At 50.3% G+C, this 27,008-nt stretch overlaps 1 protein-coding gene across 2 annotated transcripts in view; it reads left to right on the top strand.

Annotated features, from left to right (window-relative positions):
• The window catches only part of slit2 (slit homolog 2 (Drosophila)), a 164,763-nt gene that overhangs the window by 96,754 nt on the left and 41,001 nt on the right, over positions 1 to 27,008 (top strand). For both annotated transcript variants that reach the window (XM_064337515.1, XM_064337514.1), the window contains exons 6-14: positions 3,514 to 3,585; positions 6,830 to 6,901; positions 9,430 to 9,602; positions 11,302 to 11,437; positions 20,083 to 20,154; positions 20,900 to 20,971; positions 22,289 to 22,360; positions 24,685 to 24,828; positions 25,532 to 25,695. In XM_064337515.1, coding sequence (XP_064193585.1) covers positions 3,514 to 3,585; positions 6,830 to 6,901; positions 9,430 to 9,602; positions 11,302 to 11,437; positions 20,083 to 20,154; positions 20,900 to 20,971; positions 22,289 to 22,360; positions 24,685 to 24,828; positions 25,532 to 25,695 — 977 coding nt within the window. The remainder of the gene's footprint in view (positions 1 to 3,513; positions 3,586 to 6,829; positions 6,902 to 9,429; positions 9,603 to 11,301; positions 11,438 to 20,082; positions 20,155 to 20,899; positions 20,972 to 22,288; positions 22,361 to 24,684; positions 24,829 to 25,531; positions 25,696 to 27,008) is intronic.

The following is a 27,008-nucleotide window of genomic DNA, read 5'->3' as shown; positions in this document are numbered from 1 at the left end:
ATCGCCTTAGTAATCAATGGTATTGTGATGCCCCAACACTCTGATTTGTCTAAGTGTAGCTAAGCCTTTTTAAAATTTTATTTATGTATTTATTTGTTGGGCAGGGTGGCGGGGTGGGGGGGGGGTTTACCCCAGGCTGCACACATCTTTCTTACAGTACGTCTCAATCCGAATGTCTGGTGGAGAAGGAGAGGGATAGAGAGAGGGTGAGAGAGAGAGAGAGACAGAGAGAGGAAGAGAGGGTGAGAGACAGAGACAGAGAGAGAAAGAGAGAGAGACAGACAGAGAGAGGAAGAGAGGGTGAGAGACAGAGAGAGAAAGAGAGAGAGACAGACAGAGAGGGAGAGACTGAGAGGTAAAGGGCAGAGAGTGAGGGAGAAAGAGAGAGAAATAGAGGAGGAGAGAGAAAGAGACAGGATGAGGGAGAGGGAAAGAGATAGAGACAGATACAGAGAGAGAAGAGAGATGATGAATAAGGAAGTCCACGTGTCTTGTAATCTCCTTCTTCTTACAAGACGCCTGAGATTTCGGCAAGGCTCCTAGTCTTTCTGTGAGAGGAGAAACCTCTCCCTAAAAACTGCAGATAGGCTTTATGCCATGGGGTGGGGGGGTCTTTATTTAATCCCCAACCGCAGACTTGAGCAGGTATGGAACACTGCTCCCTTAAGCGGGGGCTGGGGGGGTGGGGGGGTGGGGGGTTTGGGGCTCGTGGCGGGGGCTTGTCTGATTTAAGAGATTGGCGGGGGGTAGTGATTTATCGAATTGACAGCAAAGGTTAATGAGATATGGGCAAAAACGTATATCAGCCCTCCCCCTAATTAAGCCACAGACTGCATTAGGCAAATTAGCTGATATTAAATGGTTTTTTTTTTTTTTTTCCTCCTTCAATTTGTCACGAGGCAGTTTCTCTCCGGTCTGTGTGGGGAGGAACAGTTGGTGCTTGTTGTTACTTTTAGGGTCAGTGAAAAAAATTGATTGGCGGATCACGGCGGATGTATTTTATGACGGTTTAAAAAAAAAAAAATACAGCAGCAATTAGCTAAATTATTTGAGAAGTTCGTCTTTAGAATAGCACTTTTAGCTGCTGGGGATATTCGGCATCATTTGCTGAGATGGTGTGCGGGAACAAATTTACGCTTTACTTAAAATTTTAATTCTCTTCTGCATTTTTTATGTATTTTCGCCCCCAAAAAAAAGCACCTCCTGTGTTGAACAGTTTATGATTATTATCTGCCCACGTGAGCACAGGGTACAGTGCCCTTACAGTGTGTTCCAGTCGGTTTTGTAAAATGCCATTTTTAACCGTGGTTTGAGCACAGCGTGCGCGTTTCCCATCGCTCACCTGTATGAGGTAATTACTGTTCAGCGTCTCACGCACTCTTTCCTATTCGGTTGGCACCCGACGGCCAACCGCTTTCCTGGAACCATTCCAGCGAATGATGTCATCGCTAATTCACCCAATGGGGGTGGGGGTGGGGGGGGGGGGGCGGGGGAGAAAGAGCTTGGTTAACTCCGACACACATAATGGCAGCCAATTACGTCCAGTCCTGTAGCGTGTGTTATTCATCACACGCTCCTATCCTTCATTTTGCGGAAAAAAAAAACTTTTCTAACTTAACTAGTTTAAAGGCCTCTAATGGGGGTAAATTCAAGATGGCTGTTATCGCTGTTATTGTAACTCCAAATTAGCCTTGTTAGCGGTTACAGCCCCCCCTCCCCCCCTAACGTAGGCCCCTGAATGCAATGTGCAAAATCAAGTGGGGGGGCCTGGTTCTCCCCATTTCCACCTATACACTGGCACTCACAGAGCCCACTGTACGTTTAGACGGCTGTGTCGGCAGTGGGACTATCCACGTTGACCTGAAGAATACCCCCGGTGCATCCTGTAAAAAAAATAAATAAATAAAATTAGTAACCCTAATTCTTTACGTTTAATTCTGTCGTCTAGCCACGTTTAATTCAAGTGGCCGTTCAAGGCTCTGCGTGTTACATTGAAATGAATCGATTGGGTGCGCCGTTGAAATGTTGAAATGAGCGCGCCGCGCGCGTGTTTCACGCTAAAGCGGCTAATCGAGGATACGGCGTGTTTAGGCGCGTGCCTTGTTTTCGCTCCGTGGCTCTTCCCCGCCCCGTGACAGACGACGGGCTCGTTATCGGTTTGGAGAAAGCGAACACGATCGCGCGGTGAGAACTGGCGCTCAGTGGCGTTGTCCTGCGCGTGTAATGATTCGTTCTGAGCTTCACCGAATGTGATGAGAGCCCAGATACCCCTCCGCTACTGTAATAAGATGAGTGTGGGCTGAGCCGCAGAGCCCCGCGTTTGACTTATTGTCTTCCCCTTATCTGTTTTATTGGCAGATTATAATCTTTCTGGAATATGCCATAATTAGCCATTCAGGGTTCTTGCACCCAGAGAATAATTAAACTGAAGGCGACAGGAAAAAAAAATTAGAAAGAGATATGATTTTTTATTTATTTATTTTTTTTACAGATACTTTGTGTGTCTTAAATGAGAACGCCGCTGTTATGCTTATGACAGATTTTTTAAATATGGAGCCCAGCTGAAACGCAGTTATGAAATGCGGCCCGCCCTGTCGTCGATGTCAGGGGTCACGACCTCTGATTGGGGGGCGAAAGTAAAACTCGATGCCCCCTCCCCCCCCCTCCTTCGACTGTCATTGCGGGACTGCAAGCCCTGCGGTACAATTACTGCTAAAGGCTGTACAGACTCTAAATATTTAAAGGGAAATCGGTGGGGGGGCGGGGGGGTGGTTGGGGGGCTGCTTCTGTCTCCGCGGACGACGGCGGAATTAACATGCAGCTGCGAGGATGTGATAAACGCATTCCGCTGGGTCACCGGGGGGGTGCGTGTGACATCACATGATTTACCGGCCCCCTTGGCTTAATGAAATTGTTTCGGGGGGGGGGGGGGGAGACGACGCTGAGCGCCTTTAATGGATGGCTTTTCCTTGATGTAATGAAATTGCTCTCCCCTGGCGTTTAATATAAGGTGCAGTTATTATTTACCGCAGCTCTTTCTCTGGGGCGAAGCGGCGGCAGTTGGCGGTTGGCAGTTGTCAGTTGGCGGTTGGCGGCGGCGGCTGGCGGGCGGGCGGGCTCTCTCCGGCGTGCGCTCGGCCAGCGGCGGGCTGTTGGAGGGGGCGGGCGAGCGGGAGAGAGAGACGGGGCGGGCGGGGGGGGGGCGCCGGAGGCGGCGGAGGCCACGGGCGGCGCGGGACAGCGGGACGACAGCCACAGCGTCGTCCGCCAGGAGAAAGGAGCCGGAGCCCGCCGACCGCCAGCCGACCGCCAGCCGACCGCTCGGCGTTCTGGAAGGGAGTGTGGGGGGGTGTCTGAAAGAGGGGAAGACAGGGGGGAAGAAATCTGCGCAGCGCGTACCGTCTGCGCTCGCCCGTCTCACCTCCGTCTCCCTCTCCCTCTCCCTCTCTCTCTCTCTCTCCCTTCCTCCCCTCTCCCCTCCTCTCTCCTCCTCTCCCCCGATCCGTTAAACAGGCAGCTGGATTACAACCAGATCAGCTGCATCGAGGACGGGGCGTTCAGGGCTCTGCGTGACCTGGAAGTACTGTGAGTAAATAAATCCATTGCTTTCTCTCTCTCTCTCTCTCTCTCTCTCTTCTCTCTCTCTCTCTCTCTCTCTCTCTCTCTCTCTCTCCTCTCTCTCTCTCTCTCTCTCTCTCCCTCTCTCTCTCTCTCTCCCTCTCTCCCTCTCTCTCTCTCTCTGCAGAGGCATAGGCTGTTGTGTGATGCTCACAATGCTTTTATTTGGATGCATGGGACTGTTGTGGTAAGACTGGAAGATAGCATCCGTGTGTGTGTGTGTGTGTGTGTGTGTGTGTGTGTGAGAGAGGGAGAGACTGTGTGAGCGTGTGTGTTTATTCTTTCTTGCATATGTGTATGTTCATGAATGCTAGAGAGCAATACAGTAAAGCTCAGCTGTGCAGCAGGTCTGACAGAGAGGGATGTCTCTCTTTTCTTTTAACCTGGTGCATCCAATTAAAACACTGTTTACTACTCCGGAGAGCGTTCATCACATTAGCCCCCAAAGTGTTTTACTCACGGGGTCAGAGTCCTTTTTATTCTGTCGGAAGCTCGAATGCGGAAAGCGCGTTGGATCTGGAGCGCGTCACAGACTCAAATGTGAGAGATGCCCTTCAGATGTTTTCAGGAGAGGGAAAAAAAAAAAGAACAGAGCTCCAGGTTTGCTTGTAGTCTGGCCTTGCCTTTTCGGCACCTTTCCCTCCCCACGTTTAAGAGCCCGGTGGATATATATCAGGGGCTTTCTCTCTCACTGTCTGGCGGTAAAGTTTAGTAACATCTCAGCTCGTATCCCCGTCTCTGACATCTCTGACATCTGGGGCGACATAGCTCAGGAGGTAAGACCGATTGTCTGGCAGTCGGAGGGTTGCCGGTTCAAACCCCGCCCTGGGCATGTCGAAGTGTCCTTGAGCAAGACACCTAACCCCTAACCGCTCCGGTGAATGAGAGGCATCAATTGTAAAGCGCTTTGGATAAAAGCGCTATATAAATGCAGTCCGTTTACCATTTAACATATACGTCTGGGCCACACGCAAATCCACGTCCCTCTCAGTCTGACGCGGAGTCGCCGGCGTGGGTTTGAGTGGCGGCTGAGCCGAACGCCGTAATGAGATTATACCCCAGAGACGCGGGACGCGGGCGGACGCCGTCTCGTTCCCGTAAGTAGATTATAACGTTTTGCGTTTGCTGATCCCTTCGCTCGTTCGGGCGTTCGCGTGCCGGGGCAGGTGGCCGCTCTCCGTGCTCGCGGACCCCGCGTCGCGGTTAAGCCGCCATTTCCCAGCGCCTCACTTTTTTTTTTCTTCTCCCTGGAGAATATACTTTCCCAGACAGAACGGATTTATTGCACTTGCGGTAAATCCATTTATGAGACTGAAAAAAAAAATATATATACATTTTTTCATATATATATATTCATATATATGTATTTTTTTGTGTAAAGAAACACAAAAATGAGGAGGTCAGTAAAATTAGCTCAGCTTGCATATCGTAACGATTTTTCCCCTCTTTGCTGAAAAGAGAGACTGCGCCAGACTGATTAATAACAGAGAGCTAATCACCCATTTGAGCTTTACCTCCTGAACGTGAAGCCTTTCTGCGGCACTGCGGTGCTGAAATGGAGAGCCGGATGTGCTCGCCGCCGTCGCTCCGCTGAAAACGCTCAGCCTGGCCGCTCTGGAGGGAGCAGAGTACCAGCCTGGGCGCTCTGGAGGGAAGCAGAGTACCAGCCTGGCCGCTCTGGAGGGAAGCAGAGTACCAGCCTGGGTGCTCTGAGCGGAGGAAGCAGAGTACCAGCCTGGTCGCTCTGGAGGGAGCGGAGGAAGCAGAGTACCAGCCTGGAGGGAGCAGAGTACCGCTGAGGGTCTGAGCGGAGGAAGCAGAGTACCAGCCTGGCGCTCTGAGGGAGCGGAGGAAGCAGAGTACCAGCCTGGGCGCTCTGAGGAGCGGAGAAGCAGAGTACCAGCCTGGCGCTCTGGAGGGAGCGGAGGAAGCAGAGTACCAGCCTGGGCCTCTGAGAGGAAAGCAGAGTACCAGCCTGGGCGCTCTGGAGGGAGGGAGGAAGCAGAGTACCAGCCTGGCGCTCTGGAGGGAGCGGAGGAAGCAGAGTACCAGCCTGGGCGCTCTGAGGAGGAGCAGAGTACCAGCCTGGGCGCTCTGGAGGGAGCGGAGGAAGCAGAGTACCAGCCTGGCCGCTCTGGAGGGAAGCAGAGTACCAGCCTGGGCGCTCTGGAGGGAGCGGAGGAAGCAGAGTACCAGCCTGGGCGCTCTGAGCGGAGGAAGCAGAGTACCAGCCTGGGCGCTCTGAGCGGAGGAAGCAGAGTACCAGCCTGGGCGCTCTGGAGGGAAGCAGAGTACCAGCCTGGGCGCTCTGAGCGAGGAAGCAGAGTACCAGCCTGGGCGCTCTGAGCGGAGGAAGCAGAGTACCAGCCTGGGCGCTCTGAGCGGAGGAAGCAGAGTACCAGCCTGGGCGCTCTGGAGGGAGCGGAGGAAGCAGAGTACCAGCCTGGGCGCTCTGGAGGGAGCGGAGGAAGCAGAGTACCAGCCTGGGCGCTCTGGAGGGAGCGGAGGAAGCAGAGTACCAGCCTGGGCGCTCTGAGCGGAGGAAGCAGAGTACCAGCCTGGGCGCTCTGAGCGGAGGAAGCAGAGTACCAGCCTGGGAGCTCAGAGCGGAGGAAGCAGAGTACCAGCCTGGACGCTCTGAGCGGAGGAAGCAGAGTACCAGCCTGGGCGCTCTGGAGGGAGCGGAGGAAGCAGAGTACCAGCCTGGGCGCTCTGGAGGAAGCAGAGTACCAGCCTGGACGCTCAGACTGGAGGAAGCAGAGTACCAGCCTGGACGCTCAGACTGGAGGAAGCAGAGGGTCGCATCTGTGCTTTTAAAGTCACTGGAACACACAGCCTGCGCGCTACGAGCACGGGAGCTCTTTCCTTCCTGAAGGAAGTGCAGAGGCCCCCTCTTTTTTTTAGTGCTGTAAGAGCCTCGCTGCGGCGCTCCTGTAATGTTTTTGAATGCCGTGCGTTTTTCGAGTACGCCGCACTGCATGATGGGTAGTGCTTCCGCCGCGGTCTGCGCGGTATTGCACGTCACAAACGTGTTTTTTGTGACGTTAATACCACTCACAGGGAAGATAAAAATATACTCTCAGCAGTCCGTGGCGGTGCATTCTGTATAAAATAGAAACGTAATTTTGAGGAAGAGGAGGATGAAGAAGAGCAGGCCTCCTCGGAGACGCTCACGCTGGTCTTCTCTCGTGTTTTTTTTTTTTTCCCGCAGCACGCTCAACAACAACAACATCAGCCGCCTGTCCGTGGCCAGCTTCAACCACATGCCCAAGCTCCGGACCTTGTGAGTATCCGTGCCCCCCCCCCCCCCCCCCCCCCCAGCGGCGTACCCCGCTCTGCAGGGAGTCGTTTAGTCTTAACGAGCCGCTCTTTTCAGGAAAAAAACACAAAACAAACGCACAGCACGCAAATCTGAGGAACGCAACTTAATAAAACACCCGCATTAATATTCATTTCTCCTGCGGAACACAACACATAAACATATTTATGCGCACGCACGTGTGTACATAGGTGTGCCTGCCTCGATGTGTAATCATGGGCTGTGTGTAATTAGAGAATTGCCTTCTCTCGGCGCGGGGTAGCCTTCCAAATGCAGAAATTAGCATTCTGGACCGGAGTGTGCGATTTGACGGCCATTATAGCGATTGGTTTGGGACTGAGCGCATCAGCTGTAGCCCTCTGAAATGACATTACTCTGTCACTAGAGGGGTCTGGGAAAACTGGGCTGATTCATTCCATCGCATTTCCCCTCTTCTACTTTTAACACGAGGTAAAAAAAAAAACAAGTTCCTAAAAGCTCATATACTTCACTTAGTGAAGACATTTCTGCTGAATTTTATTAATAGCAAAAAAAAAGAGAAAAGAAAGACCATGATCATGCAGAAAGAATCCCAGGAGTGCAAATGCACCCCCTGCCCAAATCCCCTTCTTCCTCTTTTCCAATTTGGGGGATTGCTCTAGCAATCGCCCTTCAGAGGTCACGGAAGCTAATCCACTTCCTGTCTTTGAGAAAGAAAGCCACGGGAAGTCATTGAAAAAGAATGGAGGAGGGGGGAGAAAAAACTTTATTTTTTTGTTTTCTTTAACATTGCTTTTATCAAAAGAAAACAGCTGACTCATTAAAAAGGAATTAGTTCATTTGTGTAGCCGCAGAGATTCCCCCGATAATTCAAACGTTGTATTTAAAGGCACTTTGGTCTGCACTCGGAACAGTTTACAATGCAGTTCATAAATGAGAATTCATATCAAGGGGATAACTGTCAGTTTAGCCCTGACAGTTATTCTTTGGTTGTGTCCAGTTTCATACAACCAATCACAGAGAAGGGCAGGTGCTCAAAGTAAGAGAAAGGGCACACTGAAAAAAACTGCTTTATGACACCTAGTTACTAAACAGAATGTGTTTTTACCAAAATTAATTAATTAAAATTAATGATGGCAACAATAATAATGCAAATATAATTTTAGGTTTAATGAAATCACAGGGGCACATCGGGCTCTTGGGGCACAAGGGGCAGGTGCCTAATCGCACAACAGCTCATTACCCGCGTTATCAAATTCACTCTTGTGTTTCAGTAGAGGAAAATGAACATTTCTGTAATATTACTAAATTCGTTCTGAATGGCAGTGAATAGGACGGTCTTCCAGGTGAGACCACTTTGGGCCTCACACACACCTCTCTGTGTGCCGTGATGATCCCCCCCCCCCAGGTATGCTGGGCTGCTTTTGGGGAGATTTAGATTTGCTGTGTATTTGCTTTGGCACAATGGAATTTGGAACCACTGCACCCATGGCAACCGAGAACTCTGTCGCTTATTAGCGTGCTAGGGTGCATGTACATGCACAGCCATTGGGACCTGGAGAGACTGTCTTTTTTGCTAATCAAAGACTTTTTCCCTGAGTTTTATTTTCTCACAGAACCACCATGAACTAAAGTATTTATAAAAGCATGAACCCCCCCCCCCTTCCCCCACTACTTTGTCCACCGTATCAGTATCCCTCATGGTGTTTATAGCTGATGGAAGGAGAAAAAAAGCCCTAATTTTTTTGGGTGACTGAATTAGCGATATTAGAGAGGTGGAGGTGGGCGGCATTGATTTTGTGACACCGCGCTCGATGTTTATTAATTAATCTCTCTGTGAAAGCCGGCTGTCGCCGCGCCGTTAACTAAAGTGTACACGGGCGTGACAGGCCTGCTGAAATTTATAGAAAAGATCTGAGCATTGATTGGTCATTAGAGGGGCTCTCAGTCATACAGGCTGCTGGCCAACCACTCACCCGCAGCCTGCCTGGGCCCACTGCATCTGCATATATCGACTCTGAATCTCTCTCTCCCTTTCTCACTTCTCTCCCTTTCTCGCTCTCTCTCTGTCTCTCTCTCTCTCTCACTCTTTCTCTCTCACTCCCTTTCTTGCTCATTCTGTCTCTCCCTCTTCTTCTTCTTTCTCACTCTTTCTCTCTCACTCCCTTTCTTGCTCATTCTGTCTCTCCCTCTTCTTCTTCCTTTCTCACTCCCTCTCTTTCTCTCCCATTTCATCCTCTCAGTCTTTGTCTCCTTTCACCATCTCTCCTCTCTCCCTCCATAACTGTCTCTTCTTTTTGGGTACCTGTTCTTTTTCGACTTAATGGGTGGTTGTGTGTGTAGGTGTGGTGCAGGTATGTGTTGGTTATGAGGTTTGGGGATTCATTTATTTATTTATTTGTATGTGTCAAAGGCAGTTAACGTGCGTGTACAGGATGTTGTTTATTAAAAGATGTAAAAAGTCAAAAGGTCTCTCCATCTCTCTCTCCCTCTCTCTCTCTCCCCAACTCTAGCCGCCTGCACTCCAACAACCTGTTCTGTGACTGCCACGTGGCCTGGCTCTCTGATTGGCTGAGGCAGAGGCCCCGCCTGGGCCTGTACACCCAGTGCATGTCCCCCCCCCACATGCGGGGGCACAACGTGGCCGAGGTGCAGAAGAAGGAGTTTGTGTTTGGCATGCAAAGCAGTAAGGAGTTTGTTGGGGGTCTGTGACGGTAAGGGGTTTGTGTTCACAGGCAAGGGGTTTCTGTGCACAGGTAAGGAGTTTGTGTGCACAGGTAAGGGGTTTGTGTGCACAGGTAAGGAGTTTGTGTGCACAGGTAAGGGCTGCCCCTCCTTTGCTCGCACCTGCCTATTGGCTCCTGGGGAAAAGGGGGGATGGTGGGGTGGAGATGTAAAGATGCCGTTTAAATACTTGTTCTTTCTTGTGTTTTTCTTCACTCACGCTTTCAAGATGACGATGAAGGCAAGTCCGTTCTCAACTTTCCTCACAATTATTTGTTAATTGGCGTTCAAAAAAGGCCTTATGTGTGACACACACATACACACACACACACACACACGCCTTATATAGCTGTAAAAACATTACTGCATTAACTAAACATCCTATATAAGCATGCTGTTATATTTGCACACAGTCAATCAGGTGTTAAACAAGCAAAATATATCAGACGAATGTTTGCATTCACCAAGAGCCAAAGATCAGGTTATTTTAAATACCCTAAGAAGTTGAAGGACTTTTCAGTGTCCGATGCTGCCGCTGCCGCCCGCCCGTCCCTGATAGGTTGACGCGTCTCAGAACGTCTGCAGGTTTGCGTGCACACGTGTTAGCTGAAGGCTGTGTCTGGGCGTTGCCATGGCAACAGGTCCCTGTTGCCCCGGTCTCCTCCCTGCCAGGAAGTAAAAAAATGTGCTCTGACATTTTTCTCTGTCGGGGTCAGCGGCTTTAATTCGACTTCCTGTTTTCAGCCGACACGTATTCCGTCTGGAGCGGATGGCTCCCTTTTATTGGGTTTTGGGTACACTGTTACCCTGTTGGCTCTCTCTACTACAGAGTTACGGGGCGCTGTTTTTGGGTTTGTGGCTGTGGAGAAGATCATTTTTATTGAAAGTGATACACCTTCACATTGTTTATCCATGTTGTTTTATTCATAGTTTGCTGTTCAGTGTGTTAGAGCTGACCTTCCTCCCATTGGTGAATCAAATTAAAGCACGCATATCTAGAATAATAATACCTTTTACATCCAGCTGTCAGTAAGTGCAGCTTCAAGCTGTTCTCCCTTCAGTCAATTATTGTCCCAGGGTCAGCTTTATAATTAATGCCTTTTGGTAAAAGGTGTTTGGTGTTTCTTTAAAGGAAAACATTTAGTTTTTTAATGTGTATGTATCACGTGTTCAGATTAATTGTTTGTGTATTCTGGTCTGGTTTCCGCGGCTGTGGAGTGTCACAGACTCTCTGATTGGCTTAATCGGTTTTCTAGGCCTAGCGCTGATCCTGCAGTGGGCTGCAAGCCTAGTGACAAACCTGTTGTGTCAAACACAATTCTCCGTGGGCTACAGCGTCTGGCTGGTTTCTATGGTTTCCCTGCGATCAGCGGCGAACGTAGGCCTTGGAAACAAGGTTTGCGGACCTTCCCGGCCAATCAGTGGCTCCAGACAGTCGCTTGAGTGCTGAAGCGTCTCCGGAAGCCTGCGGAAGCTGCGGCCGTCCGGGGCTGAAGTCCGACGGCCTCGTCACACGCTCTCAGCCGCAGGTCCCTCTAGATCCCAGTGTCTGTTAAATGCTTGAGTGATGCGCGGGGGGACTCTTCCCACCCCCCCCCTCCCGTCGCCGAGGTAACCGAGCGCGACGGCGGGTTTTTTAATCGCGCGCTCTGCTTTTCCAGGCGGCCACCACTCCTCCGCCTCCTGCAGCGTCCTGCAGTGTCCCGACTCCTGCACCTGCAGCAACAACATCGTGGACTGCAGGGGGAAGGGCCTGGCCGAGATCCCCACCAACCTGCCGGAGACCATCACCGAAATGTGAGTCCCGCCCCCCGTCGCCGGCCACTGTCCCTCGGATTCATGGATTAAACATGGTTTTGACTGGCTGCTGGGTGGCCCGTCCTGCTAAGGCACTGTTTGAGTGTGCAGATGGGCCCCCATGGTCTGGTATCTGTTAAGGCTCAGTTACAGTGTGTGGATGGGCCCCAAGGTCTGGTATCTGTTAAGGCTCTGTTCCAGTGTGTGGATGGGCCCCATGGTCTGGTATCTGTTAAGGCTCTGTTCCAGTGTGTGGATGGGCCCCACGGTCTGGTATCTGTTAAGGCTCAGTTACAGTGTGTGGATGGGCCCCACGGTCTGGTATCTGTTAAGGCTCTGTTCCAGTGTGTGGATGGGCCCCACGGTCTGGTATCTGTTAAGGCTCTGTTCCAGTGTGTGGATGGGCCCCATGGTCTGGTATCTGTTAAGGCTCTGTTCCAGTGTGTGGGTGGGCCCCATGGTCTGGTATCTGTTAAGGCTCTGTTCCAGTGTGTGGATGGGCCCCATGGTCTGGTATCTGTTAAGGCTCTGTTCCAGTGTGTGGATGGGCCCCATGGTCTGGTATTCTCGTTGGAGGCTCTGTTCAGTTGTGTGGATGGGCCCCATGGTCTGGTATCTGTTAAGGCTCTGTTCCAGTGTGTGGATAGGCCCATGGTCTGGTATCTGTTAAGGCTGTGTTCCAGTGTGTGGATGGGCCCCATGGTCTGGTATCTGTTAAGGCTCTGTTCCAGTGTGTGGATAGGCCCCATGGTCTGGTATCTGTTAAGGCTGTGTTCCAGTGTGTGGATGGGCCCCATGGTCTGGTGTCTGGTAAGACTCTGTTCCAGTGTGTGGATGCACAGTCTGTTAACTGTTAACTGCAGCAGGCAGTCTCATAGGGTTGAGCATATGTCTAAAAAAAGACCAAAAACAAACAAACAAACAGAAATTAAGTGTGTTTTTCCCAAAAATGTGTAAATGTGCCAAAAGAGAGCCATCCTGCCCTGTTCAATTACTACCCTTTGAGAAAAGCGAGCCTTGTTTCTGTCTGTACAGAAATAGAGCAAACAGAATAATTAGACGTCCCTCGATTAAGGGACAGACGCCCTCGTTTGCAGTGTTTGTTTACTCAGCGGAAACCATGGTGACGTGCGCGAAATGCAACCTGTCTTACCCACCTGACACACCCCGGGGGTTTAGATTACTCATTCAGCAGGGTTTGGACCCAATGACCTTCAGGTTCCAAGGCCTCACAGCCCTAGCAACTGTACCTCACTGCTACCCCTGGTGCACTGCAAGAAAACAAAAAATAAGTCAAGTATTCTGGTCTTATGTGTTGGCTTAACATCTTATTTATATTACTTTATATTACTTATTTATATTTCTAAACAAGATGGAAAAATATTACCATTTAGGTAAAACAGTTTGACTCATTTCAAGATTTGTAACCTAAGACAAGCTAATATTTTCTATTTGAGAGAAAAACATTCTGTTAGTCTGTTAGTCCCAAAAGTCTGATTATAAGACTGTAGCACTTAAGACAGACATTTTTGCAGTGTGTTAATATGGTTCAGATTGTTATTGCCTATTAATATTCATACTTTCTCTTGCCTTTGGTATAATGTATACTTGTCCTTCACTTTCCACAAGTGCCTTCATAGTGAAATCTTCATTGTTAAATAAATACATACTTATGCATATTATTTTGATAGGAGTACACATGATCCATGCATGCAGTACACAATGACTCATATAAGCTGGAGTTGTTAGAGCTGAATTAACAGTGAATGTTGAACTCAGTTTTTCACCAGAAATTTATGTATGTGTTATGACAACACCATTGGCAGACATACATAACCAACCCTTTTTAAAGACAATGCTTTCAACATATGCATTTAGCATTTTAGCTTTAACTCCGATCCAATGATTTGGGATGAGTATGTGTTGTGTATTCGATTGTTACTGTAACCTTTGATGGTTGGTTCAATGACATAGGAAGTAGAGATGTGCAGGACATTAAAAAAAAAAAAAAAATCTTATAAATAAAAGTTTTTGTTTGGAAAGGACAGGTGTCCTGCCTTTGCGATCACAATCTCTCCCCCAGTCCGTTCTGACAGCAGTTCCTCCCCCTCAGGTCTGCGATCGCGATCTCCCCACAGTCCCAAATCCCCCCCACCCCCCATCCCCTCCTCCCACAAGTGCAAAGAAGGAACATCTGACATGATGCAGAGACACGCCCCCCCCCTTCACATTCACTGTCAGCCCCCCCCCCCCCCTTTGGTTATTTACAGCTCCTACGTGCCTGGGTTGAATGATCCTAAATGACTGGACTGCTCGCTTTAAAGCTGTGCCACCCTGAGTCTGAGGCTCAGGCACAGAGATGCCCCACCCTGTGTCTGAGGCTCGGAGCAGAGAGATGCCCCGCCCTGTGTCTGAGGCTCGGGGCACAGAGATACCCCACCCTGTGTCTGAGGCTGGGGCAGAGAGATGCCCCACCCTGTGTCTGAGGCTCGGGGCAGAGAGATGCCCCGCCCTGTGTCTGAGGCTGGGGCACAGAGATGCCCCGCCCTGTGTCTGAGGCTGGGGCAGAGAGATGCCCCACCCTGTGTCTGAGGCTGGGGCAGAGAGATGCCCCGCCCTGTGTCTGAGGCTGGGGCAGAGAGATGCCCCGCCCTGTGTCTGAGGCTGGGGCAGAGAGATGCCCCGCCCTGTGTCTGAGGCTGGGGCAGAGAGATGCCCCACCCTGTGTCTGAGGCTCAGGGCAGAGAGATGCCCCACCCTGTGTCTGAGGCTCAGGCAGAGAGATGCCCCGCCCTGTGTCTGAGGCTGGGGCACAGAGATGCCCCGCCCTGTGTCTGAGGTTCGGAGCAGAGAGATGCCCCGCCGTGTGCCTCTCGCCTCGTTACTAGGGCATCGCCTCCGCTGCCCGCTAATTTATGCCCGTGTCAGCCGCTCAAGGGCACTCGCACCTGCGAGATTTACCCATAACCCCCCAGCAAGACTCCGGCTTCGGAGCCGCCGCGGCTGACTTATGGCATAAACACCGGTGGAGTGGGAGAACATATTTTTTAGCGGGAATGTTTAGCTTTCCCGCGGCGGCAGCTTTTGATCGATTGAGTAGAAATCTGTGTACGGAAAAACGATAAGCTTGCGTACGTCGCCTGCGTAGGTCTCCAGAAAAGCAGGGATTCACTCCCTTTGTTCTGCCGCATAGTTCCGTATTACGTCTGACAGATGGGTCTCATGTCATTCCTGTACGAGTCTAATAAACAAGGGGGGGAAGAAAAAACAAGGAATTAAAAAATGTAATTCCTGAGAATGCCATAAATTATGTTCAATTGTTTACTTGACTTTTCCCCCCCTAGAAATATTAATCAAAATGTGAATGAAGACAGGGAGCCATCTAGCATGTAATAAAATAATTCCACAGGGGTTCCTAAATCGCGTCATCGTATTATTTGAAGACATTGCCTTGGTGACAGCTGTAAAACTTGTTCAGTGTGAAATGAAAATGGCTAGTGGTGCAGGTAATGTGTAACGGGCTTTTGATTCAGATGGAGTGGTTATGGGGGCTCAGAGGGAAGACCGGGTTTTTCTCTCGCTCTCTCTCTGCCTGTCTGTCTGTCTCTCTCTCTCTCTCTTTTCTTTCTCTCTCCCTTTATCAAGTGAAAGAGTGAATCACAAATGTAGAAGCGTCATGACACTTTGAACCTTATTTTTCAATGAAAGCGTTCTGAAAGCAGGACAGATACAGATACAGTTTGTCTGAAGGTATTTCTTGACCAGGGTTTCTGGGAACAGTCATCAGTAACGTCGGTTACGTTGTCTGTTATGTTGTTGTTGAAGCGAAGGTCTTTCAGATTAGCAACGTTTAGCCTTCCCTGCACAGAATGGCAGTTCGGTTTTTGGCACAGCCAAGGTTAAAGTTTCTAACAGGGCTTCCTGTCAGGCCTCTGGTGGAGGTCTGTACAGATTGGCTTGGGTGGACGTCCGTGAGCTCAAATCATAATCCCGTATCTGAGCCGCGGGGAGCAAATTAACCAATTAGACGCGGGATCCATGTCCCCCGTGACATCAGAGGCTGAAATGAGAAGGAACCTGGGGCCCCGAATTCCGAGCATCATAACCGCGGCGGTGCGCCAAGCACGTTCCCTCCTCTCCTCTCCTCTCCTCTCCCCTCCTCTCCTCTCCTCTCCTCTCCTCTCCTCTCCTCTCCTCTGTGCAGTGTGTTCCGCAGAAGGGCTGGGAGGGAGGGAGGGAGAGAGAGAGAGAGAGAGAGAGAGGGGGAAAAAGATTGCATTTGGCTTTGAATGAATGCTTTTTTTTCATTAATTGTGCGATTTGCACGCCCTGTCATATCTGAGATGGGTTTTGTCAGGCGAAAAGATTTTGGCTTCTGGCTTCGGTGTCTGTGGGGAAAGCGGGACAGTGGGGGGGCGGTTGGGTGGGGGGTGGGGGGGGGCAAGGGTGAGAGGCTACAGTTGGGGTGAGTGGGCGTGGTCGGGATGAGTGGACGTGGTCTGTGTGAGTGGACGTGCTCTGGATGACTGGCTGTGATTGGGCGATTGGGTGTGGTCGCAGTTAGTAGGCATGGTGGAGGTGAACAGATGTGGATGGGGTTCGTGGCTGTGGTGGTTGGGGTGAGTCATTGTGGTTGGGGTTAGTGGACACGGTTGGGGTCAGTGGCTGTAAGAGTGAGAGAACGAGAGAGAGGGACAGGGAGTGGAAAAGAGAGAGATAAAGAGAGAGAGAAAGAGCGAGGGATAGATAGAGAGAGAAAGAGAGAGACACAGAGGGAGAAAGAGAGACATGCATACTCCGCTCTGATGCTTATCGCCCTCGGTGGAGCTCCGTAAACACGTTGTGAGCGGGGAGGTGTGAAGCTGTCTCTGGCCCCCCTCCAGGTGGGACGGGGGTCCCGTGCCAGGGCTGTAAACGGCCCCGAAACAGCATCTGGGTTTGGGATGGGGGGTGGGAGGGTGGGAGGGTGGATGGGGGGTGGTATGTTGGGGGGTGGGGGGGTGACTGTCTGTGTCACTCTTCTCCTGTTCATAAGACTGTGAGTTCGCTTCTTGCTTGCCCCTGGTCATGCTGTTCGCCATGGAAACGCGACCACGGAAACGCTGCCACGGAAACGCGACCGTGGAAACGCTGCCACGGAAACGCGACCGTGGAAACGCGACCGTGGAAACGCTGCCGTGGAAACGCGACCGTGTTGAAGACGCGACCGGATGGAAACGCTACCTGGAAGCGACCGCCTTGACAGTTCTGGCGGACGTGAGTTCTGGGGCGCTGGAATGGAGACGTTAGTTCTGGGTGAAAAACGAGCGCATCTTCACCTTCGTGATAAAGCGCCTGTAAGCCCATCCGTCACCCAGCTCTCAGCCAAAATACAAAAATAAATAAATAAATACAAATTCCCCAGCCAAGAGACAAGTTCATTTTTCTCCCCTTCCTGTCAGTGTTGCACATGATTACAGTTCATGAACCGGTTTCCACTTACAAGCATATCTTCATATTTTTTTTTTCGTGAGGTTGCCAATATCAAGACCGGAATCTTTTTTTAATCTCAGGACACATGCTCTTCAAAAAAAAAAAAAAAAAAGTACAAATTAATAAAAGGTGGGCAGTGTAATTAATGATCGGTACAGTCCGAGACAACCTTTTAATACATCTTTATTCATGGATTTTCTGCTAAGCCTTCCTAATACCTCATTTGAAATTCTGGTTTCAAATAGCATCATTATGGGGAAGATATTAAAGAGAAAAATCCATGCGGTGCAGACTAATGTTTGCGAGTGCTTCAGCTGCCCTTTGATAATAATTTATGAGCCGTCTGCCCGCGTGCTGTTGCGTACGACGGCGGTTTGAAATGCCTTCAAAGTGCATTAGTACCGCCGGGCATCGAGGCCTCAGCGTCAGACAGCCCTGCAGCGGATGCGCAGAATTAATTATACGGCATCGTTAAGAAATACTCTTAACTGACATGGTTTGATGGGTTGGAGGATAATGGGTTGCATTTTTTTAGTCGATTATCGGAGATTTGTATGTCGGTGGATGTTTTGGGAGACTCCACACTGCTCTCTGCCAGTGGACGGACAAATTTGAGCACAGTGGTCCCGTTTCAGAAGGTGAAAGGCACCCTGGTCTCGTTTGAGGTCACGGAGATTTAATTAAAGATGGTTGTTTGTTCCCTGTGTTGCGGGTGCCAAATTGGTGTCTAATTAGCTTCTTCACGGGACAACAGACAGGCTCGGACTTCGCTCTGGAAGACACAGTCGGTTTTGAGACGGATGAAACGACAACACAGGACCAGCGGGGGGATCGGGCATTCCCCAGTCTGTCTTTAAAAAAGAAAAAAAGCTGTGTTTCTGTTGACAGTACCCCACACATTGTGTGTGTGTGTGTGCGTCTGTGTGTGTGAGTGTGTGTGTGTGTGTGTGTGTATGTGTGTGTGTGTGTGTATGTGTGCGTGCGTGCGTGTGTGTGTGTGTGACTGTGTGTGTGTGTGTGTGTGTGTGTATGTGTGTGTGTATGTGTGTGTGTGTGTGAGTGTGTGTGTGTGTGAGTGTGAGTGTGAGTGTGAGTGTGTCTGTGTGTGTGTGTGTGTGTGTGTATGTGTGTGTGTGTATGTTTTTTATATAATAATTTTTTTCCCCTGCATGCCAGTTCTGAGAGGGAAGATCTGAGCAGAAGAGCCCAAATGGCCGCCTCGTGTGATACTTATGGAAAATTGTGGCTTTTTTTTCTCTCCGGGTTTTAAAGTAATGGCCTTTGTTAATGGAATTCTTCCTGACTACAAGCCCCTGCGCAATTCATCTCAGACGGTGTGTGTGTGTGTGTGTGTGTGTGTGTGTGTGTGAATTTCTCCCGTCTCTCCTCGTGGATCGGTCACCTTGGCTGTGCTCTGCACAGACTGCATACGCAAGCTGTCATAAAAAAAAAAAAATGCGTGCGCGTTTGAATCCAAAAGATACCTAGACAAGATGTCTGGGTCTTTTTTTTTTTTTAAAGAGAGAGCTGTGAGGCAGGGGAAGGTTTGCCAAAAAGCAAATCTGCACACATCCCTTTAAAAAAAGGGGGGAGGGGTGGTGGAAGGGGTCCGGTCTACATATTTAATTACCCGCATAATTATTTTATTGATTCTGGGTTTATCGCAGTCAGGAGAACTCCTTATTTGCACATACAATTTCCCCTTTCTGCAGAGTCCGTTAAAATCCTAATGAATATGTTGAGATGAGAATATCAAATGGACAAATGTGTAGCCTTTTCTGGTATGTATTGAGAGCTTAGCGGTATAGCCCGGTTAATCGTTAAAGACGAGGAGAAGTACGCTGACTAAGCATTTGCACCCGGTTTCTTATTGGGGTGAGTGAAGCATTTATCTGGGGAAAGTGTCTACCCTGGACCAGTCCCAGCCTCATTAGATGGACTGAAACGTGACTCATCCGTGTCTTGTCTCTAAAATAAAAAATTCACACCCTGAGCTGACCAGAGGAGGACAAGCTCCACCTACTGAATCTGCTTATTCCCAAACTGTCCTCCTGCATACCATCCCAGGATTTTCGACTTGCTGCCTTCATTTTGTGATTATTGTTTTTTTTTTCCATATTCTGTGATGCCTTTGCACACCTTGATGCATTGAAGAGACATTTTGGGAAAGTACTCTGAACAAAGGTTCAAACACATTTGCTTTATTTCGGGGTTTGACCCTACAGCCTTCTGGTTCATCTGTTCAGCACTTTTGCCAAAACTCACCACATTTACTTCATTGTTCACGCAGTCATTTTTATTTGACCAGGTAGAACATAAAAGAGCCCATTTCTTTAATGCAGTAAGAACCAGGGGAAGAGAGGACAGGGAATGCTGGGAATTGTGTCACCTGTCAGATGTAGAAGGCGATTGGCTGACCAGATGCCACAAAGCCAGTTTCATGGTAATTTGACCAGGTCAGCAGGGCGAGCACCCTTGGTTTTCCGCAAAGTGCCATGGGGTCTTTTAATGATGGCAGTGAGTCAGGGCATCTGTTTAATTTCCCCGTGTGAAGAACGACACCTTACACAGCACAGCGTCCCCATCACTGTGTTTGGCCATTGGACTTAATGTTTTGGCCAGAGGGAAGAGTGTCCGCTACTGGTCTATCAACACCTCTGTCAGTAGCAATCTCACTTTTTTCCCAGCAAATCTCTCATCTAACTACAATCCAGCCCATACACAGAACTACTCCAGCTACACTTGTTTAAAAGTTTCAGCACGAGGCATTGTCATGGTTTCTTTCTTTTGTTGTTTAAAGTTTTAGCTTAGCTTCAGGTGTTTGACATGAGAAGGGTACAGGGTGGTATGGCTGCTTAGCTTCAGCTGTTTGACATGAGAAGGGTACAGGGTGGTATGGCTGCTTAGCTTCATCAGTTTAACATGAGAAGGGTACAGGGTGGTATGGCTGCTTAGCTTCAGCAGTTAGTCATGAGAAGGGTACAGGGTGGTATGGCTGCTTAGCCTCAGCAGTTAGTCATGAGAAGGGTACAGGGTGGTATGGCTGCTTAGCTTCAGGAGTTTAATATGAAAAGGGTACAGGGTGGTATGGGGTCTGGATCAGGGCCCTGCTTGTTTGTTTTATTTTTTTTTATTTGTGCACTGTTTTAAAATGTGCTGTATTGTGTTTGCAGCCGCCTGGAGCAGAACGCCATCAAGGTCATTCCGCCTGGGGCCTTCTCCCCCTACAAGAAGCTGAGAAGGATGTGAGTACAGAGGCCCTGCTGTCCTTACAAACCACACCAACGCACGCACGCACAACACAGCACAACACCACGCACGACGCACACACACACACACACACCACATCACCACACACACACTCACACACACACACACACACCACTCACCACGCACACACACACTCACACACACACACACACACACACTCACACACACACACACCAGACGCACGACACACACGCACGCACCACGCACGCACGCACGCACGCACACCACGCACGCACCACGCACGCACGCACGCACGCACCACACGCACCAGCACGCACGCACGCACGCACGCACGCACAAACACTCGCACACGCACGCACGCACGCACGCACGCACGCACGCACAAACACACGCATGCACGCACGCACGCACACACACACAGAAACCCAAATACAGGTAGCTCAGCAAATAGCACTACAGTGGCATTCTCGCATCGCTAAGCCAAGGGATCTGGTCATTTGTTTTGCACCATGTCATATATTGTTTAATTTAAGAAAAATAATAATTATAATTATAAGGATGGCAGCGTAGCGTAATGATTAGAGAACTGGGTTTGCAACTCTTAAAGGGATATTTCCCTTTGGTACAACACAAGTCCTTTTGTGGGGCTTAACCCATTGTATTTGCGTAACGTCACTGCTGATATAATCCCATAACAGACACTGATGCTATACTCTCTCTCTCTCCCTCTCTCTCTCTCTCTCTCTCTCCTTCTGACAGAGACTTGAGCAACAACCAGATTTCTGAGCTGGCTCCAGATGCCTTCCTGGGTCTGCGGTCTCTCAACTCCCTGTGAGTGTCCGCGTGGGGAAGATCCCTTCCCGTCTTCCTTTGTTTGCTTTGGCGGCCGCGAAAGGTGACCGTTGGGTGCTGTTGTTCCGGAAGCTTCCGGCCCGCGTTCAGGGACCGGACTCAATGTCCGCCATTGTTCAGGTACAGCGGCGTCGGCGGCCCTCGGGACGTCCCCGCCCTCTTTCCCGAACCGCGCGGCTCGCCTTCCCGCCCGCGCCCGAGAGCCGACCCCGAGAGACGCGGCGTTTGTTTTGGGAGCGCGTCTTCGCCGTGAATCACTCACAGGCGTCATGGCCGCTTCGGAGGGGAACGGGGGGAATCCCGCTCGTCCGCCATCCCTTCCCCGCGAGGCCGAGCACGGAAAGATGGAACGGAAGGAAGAGAGAAAGAAAAGGAAAAGTTTAATGGAAAAGCGCCATGAGAAGACGGGCGGGGGGAGGGGGGGGTGGGGGTCGAGTTCGCTGGAATGTATCAGGACCTTGGCTTGTTCCCCTCCCTCCCACCAGAGGGCGCTATGTAACCCGGTCAGAAGAGCCTGTGACCCTGAATGTGTACCGTTAGCCTCCGCCGCGGTCAGCGGGATGTCCCAGAGTGCTTTGATGGCTCGTCGAGGGGTTAGCGCAACGCCGGATCGTCAAGGCCATGACTCCTCCCTCCAGCAGGGGTGCTGTCGGGGGTGGAGTGGGGGGTGGGGGGGGGCACACATGGTTTTCATATACAGACCATGGCGGTGTTTATCCAGCAGATTTTTTTTGTTGTTTTTGAAGTCACTCAGACCTTGTTCTCCTCACCGACCTCTGGCAAGCGAACCTTAATGAAGCAGTGGGGCTTACAGGAAGAAGCAGGACTCTCTCTTTCTCCCTCTTCCTCTCTCTTGTTCTCTCTCTCTCTCACTCTGCTTTTCTTACCCCCCCTCCCATCTCCGGGGGGGGGGGACCCTGTTCAAAAGCTTCTCCGTTGGTGGGATCTTCGGGCCCCGAGCGGCACGTTCTACTGGGGGCCCCTTCCAGAAAAGTGCATCCAGCAGCCAGCACAGAGACGACAGGGCTTTTCAATCCGCGCAAGAAAACGCTGAAACGCTGCTGTTATTGAGAGTGTGTGTGTGTGTGTGTGTGTGTTGTGCTATTTGTTGCTAATTTGGTGTTGCTTCGGGTGAAAATGGCGGTCAGTGTGACAAGGCTAATAGGATGTTAAGTTCGCGGTTTTTCGCTTGCTCCCGATGCCCGGCCTGCTGTGCTGTGCTCTGCTCGTCTTGTCTCGTATCCGTGGAATATCTTAACATGTTTTTGTTTTTACCCTTTTTTTTCTCTGTTTCAGGGTTCTGTACGGAAACAAAATCACCGAGCTCCCCAAGGGCCTGTTCGAGGGGCTCTTCTCCCTGCAGCTGCTGTGAGTGAACATTCAAATTAGCTAAACCGTTTTTTTTATCTGAGCGTGGTGTAAAAAAAAAAAAAAAAAAAAGTGCATAAAATTTATCCCAGTCATCAGACGGAGTTAGCTTCCACGCGCTAGCTGTTTGAGTTTGCCCGTTCCGCACGTTCGTTGTTTTTAAGCGTTTCCGCTGGACGTAAAAAAGGGCGTGCGAGTAGAACGAGGTGCGCTAAATCGCGACGCTGTTTTGGCGGGTACGGAGAGACCGCCATGTCTGTAGAACCCTCGCTCAGCTTCCTCTCATGGCTGAAAGACGCTGGTAAGCCGCGGTAAGTCTCGCTGGATGACAGCGTCTGCAAAAAAAGAAAGGAAAAAAAACGCCTGAATGTGACTGTAAGTGTGAAATGGAGCGCCAGGCCACCCGGAACATCGCATTAAGGGATTACACACGCAGTTTATTATATTTCATTCATCCGTTCATTCATCCAGTCATTCATCTCGCCTTCCCTCTCTCACAGTCCTTTCCCTCGTATGGGGAAGTGTGAGCGAAGTGCGTTTTGTGTGGAGTCGCGGAGGCGGGGGGGTGGTGGTGGTGGGGGGGTGTGGTGTAGATGAGACATGGGGCAGCCAGCTGCTTCCGGGGGGTGGGGTGGGGGGTGAAGGGGAGGGGGAGGGGCAGATGAAGTTGTCACAAGGAGCTCTCCGAGTTGCAGAGCGGCCAAAAGGCCATCGGCGGGGACAGAAGGAGCACAATGTGCTTATCTTACCAGCCACCGCCGCCGCGGCGCACGCTAGTGAAATGTAAACGGCTGGCGGGCGGGCGGGGGGGCTGGCGGCTCCCCCCCCCCTCCCCCTCAACGCGCCGCTGTCATTTTATGAGGGATTATCCCGCCAAATAGCTGGCTTACCGCCGCTCCGGCCTGCCAGCTCCAGAGACCGATTACAGCCCAGGAGCGCGGGCGGGGGGGGGGGAGGGCGGGGGAGGTTAGCGCACAAGCATTATCTGCCGGCTCCTGGGGTTTCAGTGAGGGGAATCCCAACTGGGGGGGCACGGTGGGGGGGGGGGGGTGGGCTGATGAGGGGTGTAGCATAGCGCCCCCCACAGGAGGAAGATGTGGCGTTTTTTTGTGCGATATTGAGCGGGATCTTTTGCGTGACGCCTCCGCTCGCGGCTTTTAAATCTCACGGGACAGGAAGTGGGCGTAATGCCGGAGCGTCTGACGGCAGGAAGTCCGCCGTGCGTCTGATCCCCGCGCGCTGACGAAACCGCTCAGAAATGCGCCACAGGTGCCGCCGCGTAAGGCGCTGGTCTGAATGTTCTCATCGCCCCATGGAATCCATCTTATTTCTGCGATGGGCCTGTAGTTTTATTCTTCAGGACGCGCAGACAAAAACATACAAAAAACAACAGAAGTTCTCCGCCTAGATATTTTCTCAGAAATGCCTTTTGAGAAAAGTCTGGGGTATTGAGATGATTTGTTTTTGTTTTCTGTCGGCGCTTGCTGTGATCAGAGACAGCACACGTGTGACAGCACCTGGGGAGGGCGTGTCTGCGCTTCAGAAGATTTGGCGGTGGGGGGGCGAGGGGGTGCGGAGGTGGGGGCGGCGGAGGGGGCAGTATTACTGAAATCACAACTTCCTGCCGCTAACCCCGCTTTCCTGAGGAAGTGTTGATGACATGACGTGTTCCTACGCACCGCGCCGCTGGCAGTGGGCCAAATCTGGACTGAATCCGGGCCAAATCCGGGCCAAATCCGGGCCAGATCTGGGCCATACCGGACGCTACCTCTGAGAGAATCCCCCAGATCCAGCCGCTCGTCAGAAACGCGGCTTCCAGGCGCGTAGCGGCGAAGCGTGCGTGCGTGCGTGCGTGCGTGCGTGCGTGCGTGCGTGCGTGCGTGCGTGCGTGCGTGCGTGCGTACAAACGAGCGCATTCCTTTCGGCTCGGCGTTTCCAGAGCCGCGGCGAGCACGCCTGAAAATGATTAATCTCTGATGCTGTTTGTTCAGCCGGTTCCTTTAAGGATTTCTTTAAAAAAATATATATTTGTTTGGTTTAAGATAAAAATCTGGCGATAATATTTCCCTCGATTTTTTTTTTTTTCATATATTTTTTTCTAAACAGTCGTTGCCTGAAACCAGAGCAAATGCGAAACACATTCTGAGCTGAAATCCCGCTGGATGTGGAATCATGAATTGTTAGTCCTTCATATATGGTCCATATAATGTACAGATGATCCAGTGGACCTGACAAAAGCACTAACAGACCTGCAGTGAACTGGAATAGGTTTTTTATTTTTTATTTTTTTTTACACGATCCATGTTTCTTTCTCATGTTGTCAGACTTCTGAACGCCAACAAGATTAATTGCCTGCGTGTGGATGCGTTTCAAGATTTGCACAACCTGAACCTCCTCTCCCTCTACGACAACAAGCTCCAAACCATCGCCAAGGGAACGTTCGCCGCCCTTCGAGCCATCCAAACGCTGTATGTAATATTTGCTTTTTGAGTTTTTTCCCCCCGCGGATCTTCCGCTTGAAAATGCCTGAAACAGTTACAACAGGTTTCTCTCCCTCACAGTCTGTCTGTACTGTTTTTGATAGAGATATCACTGTACAGTCTCCACTTTTGGTCTTTGGCAGAAGAATGAACTATCTGCTTATATGAGCTACTGTGGTCCCGACTGTTCCCTTACAGAAATGCAATATATTGCAATATATTTAAGATATGCAGACTTATACTGAAATATAGAAAAGGGAAAATATATTTTGCAGTTGTGTAAGGTATTACAGTATTTGCAACAATTTGCTTGCCTATATATTGTGACGTTTTGCAGTATATTGGAACTATGTTTCATTTCAATATAAGTTTCCATAAGGGCATTTTACCATTGTTTATTATACTGTTGTGTGTCAGGGAGCGTTATCAAGCAACTCTATTTGTTTTTTGGCAAGAATTAGGACAGGAAGCTTTCAGAATGAACAGTGTCTTTCTGGGTAGCAGTGTAAGGTAATGGTAAGTCCCACAGGGAATGTGGTGTTGTGGGGTGAGGAAACAGGAAACAGGAAAGGGTTGTGATAACCTGCGGGGAGTCCCTTGGCTCTCTCACCAACACGCTTCACGCGTGTTTCTCTCACCTGAAACTTTTCAAAAATTTATTTAAAAATAAAACGGCCTGGCTTCCTCCAAGGCACCTGGCCCAGAACCCGTTCATCTGCGACTGCCACCTGAAGTGGCTGGCCGACTACCTGCAGGACAACCCCATCGAGACCAGCGGTGCCCGCTGCACCAGCCCCCGCAGGCTGGCCAACAAGCGCATCGGTCAGATCAAGAGCAAGAAGTTCCGCTGCTCAGGTAACCGGCCCCGCCTCCCGGCCCGACCCACGCTCTGACACGCCCCCTCCCCTCCCCTCCCCTCCGCTCCGCTCCACCCGGCTGTTCCTCCGCCCTGCTCCCACCCACTTTCTCCTTGTTCCTCCGGGTATAAATCAAGGTGATGATGTCATACTGTACACCCATTTTCCTTATGTTACGTCCAGTGAAGATGAACAGCACTGTATTTCCAGTGAAGCACACAACACACAGACACACACGTACAGCAGTCACACACGTACACACACACACCGTACATGTATGCATGCAGACAAACACATACAGTACACACACAAATGCACACACAACATACGTGTATGCACGCAGACACACACATACAGTACGTACACACATGCACACACACCATACATGTATGCATGCAGACACACACGTATTTCTGTCCTCTTCTAGTCACCCTTCAGCTCTGTCTTTCTCTGTCTATCTCCTCTCTTGTTTAGCAAAAGAACAGTATTTCATTCCAGGTAGGTCGTTCAGTTGTGGTGCTATGGCTGCTCACCCAAAGAGTACCCCCACCCCCACCCCCCCAGACCCCCCTCCCAGCCTGATTTTTCAGTAACAGCACTTCTGCGCATGTTTCGGAAGCAGCACTGGAGATGACTGACACGTCCACCACCTAAGTTCAGTAGCTCTTCACAAAACAATTTTTTTGATTTTTTTTTAAACCTGTGGATGAATCAGGCGTAATGGACCAGAGATGGAATGTTGGTATGGAAACCACGGAGGAGCTCCACCAATCACAGAGCACGTTGGTAATCAGACGCAGAACAACAACACAGATGGGCAACTCCACGGTAACGGACATTACTAATGCAGGCTATCTGTGTGGTTGAGGTCCAGTACTGCCACATAATAAAGACTCATAGGGTTATTACCTTATGATCAGTAAAAAAGGACATATCAGTCTCTATTACAGTGGGTAGCTGTATTGGACGTTGCCAGGCAAATATCTTGCGGTTGTAACATTAGTTACCGAGGAGTAGCCCAGATGGTGATTGGTGGATACTTTCTGGCTCTACTTCCAGGGTCCCTTATGGTATCCAGGAAGCGTAGCCAAAAGCTGTCCACCAATCGCTGTTGCCGTTGTTCCATCTCTCGTTATCAACAGCATCTGTGATTGGTGGAGCTTCTCTCTGGTGATGACACCAACCATCAGTCCTGCTTTATTATTCCTGGTTTGCATGTAACCCTGGCTCTTCGTTTCCTTGGTGACCATACAGGCACTCTCTACCTGTGTGAGTGAAAGGCCAGCGTGTATCCATACTCTTGGATTCTGT

The sequence above is a fragment of the Anguilla rostrata genome, chromosome 5 (genome assembly GCF_018555375.3).
Source record: "Anguilla rostrata isolate EN2019 chromosome 5, ASM1855537v3, whole genome shotgun sequence".
Taxonomy (NCBI): Eukaryota; Metazoa; Chordata; class Actinopteri; order Anguilliformes; family Anguillidae; genus Anguilla; species Anguilla rostrata.
The sequence above is the reverse complement of the archived record's forward strand: the minus strand, read 5'-3'. Positions and strand labels throughout refer to the sequence as shown.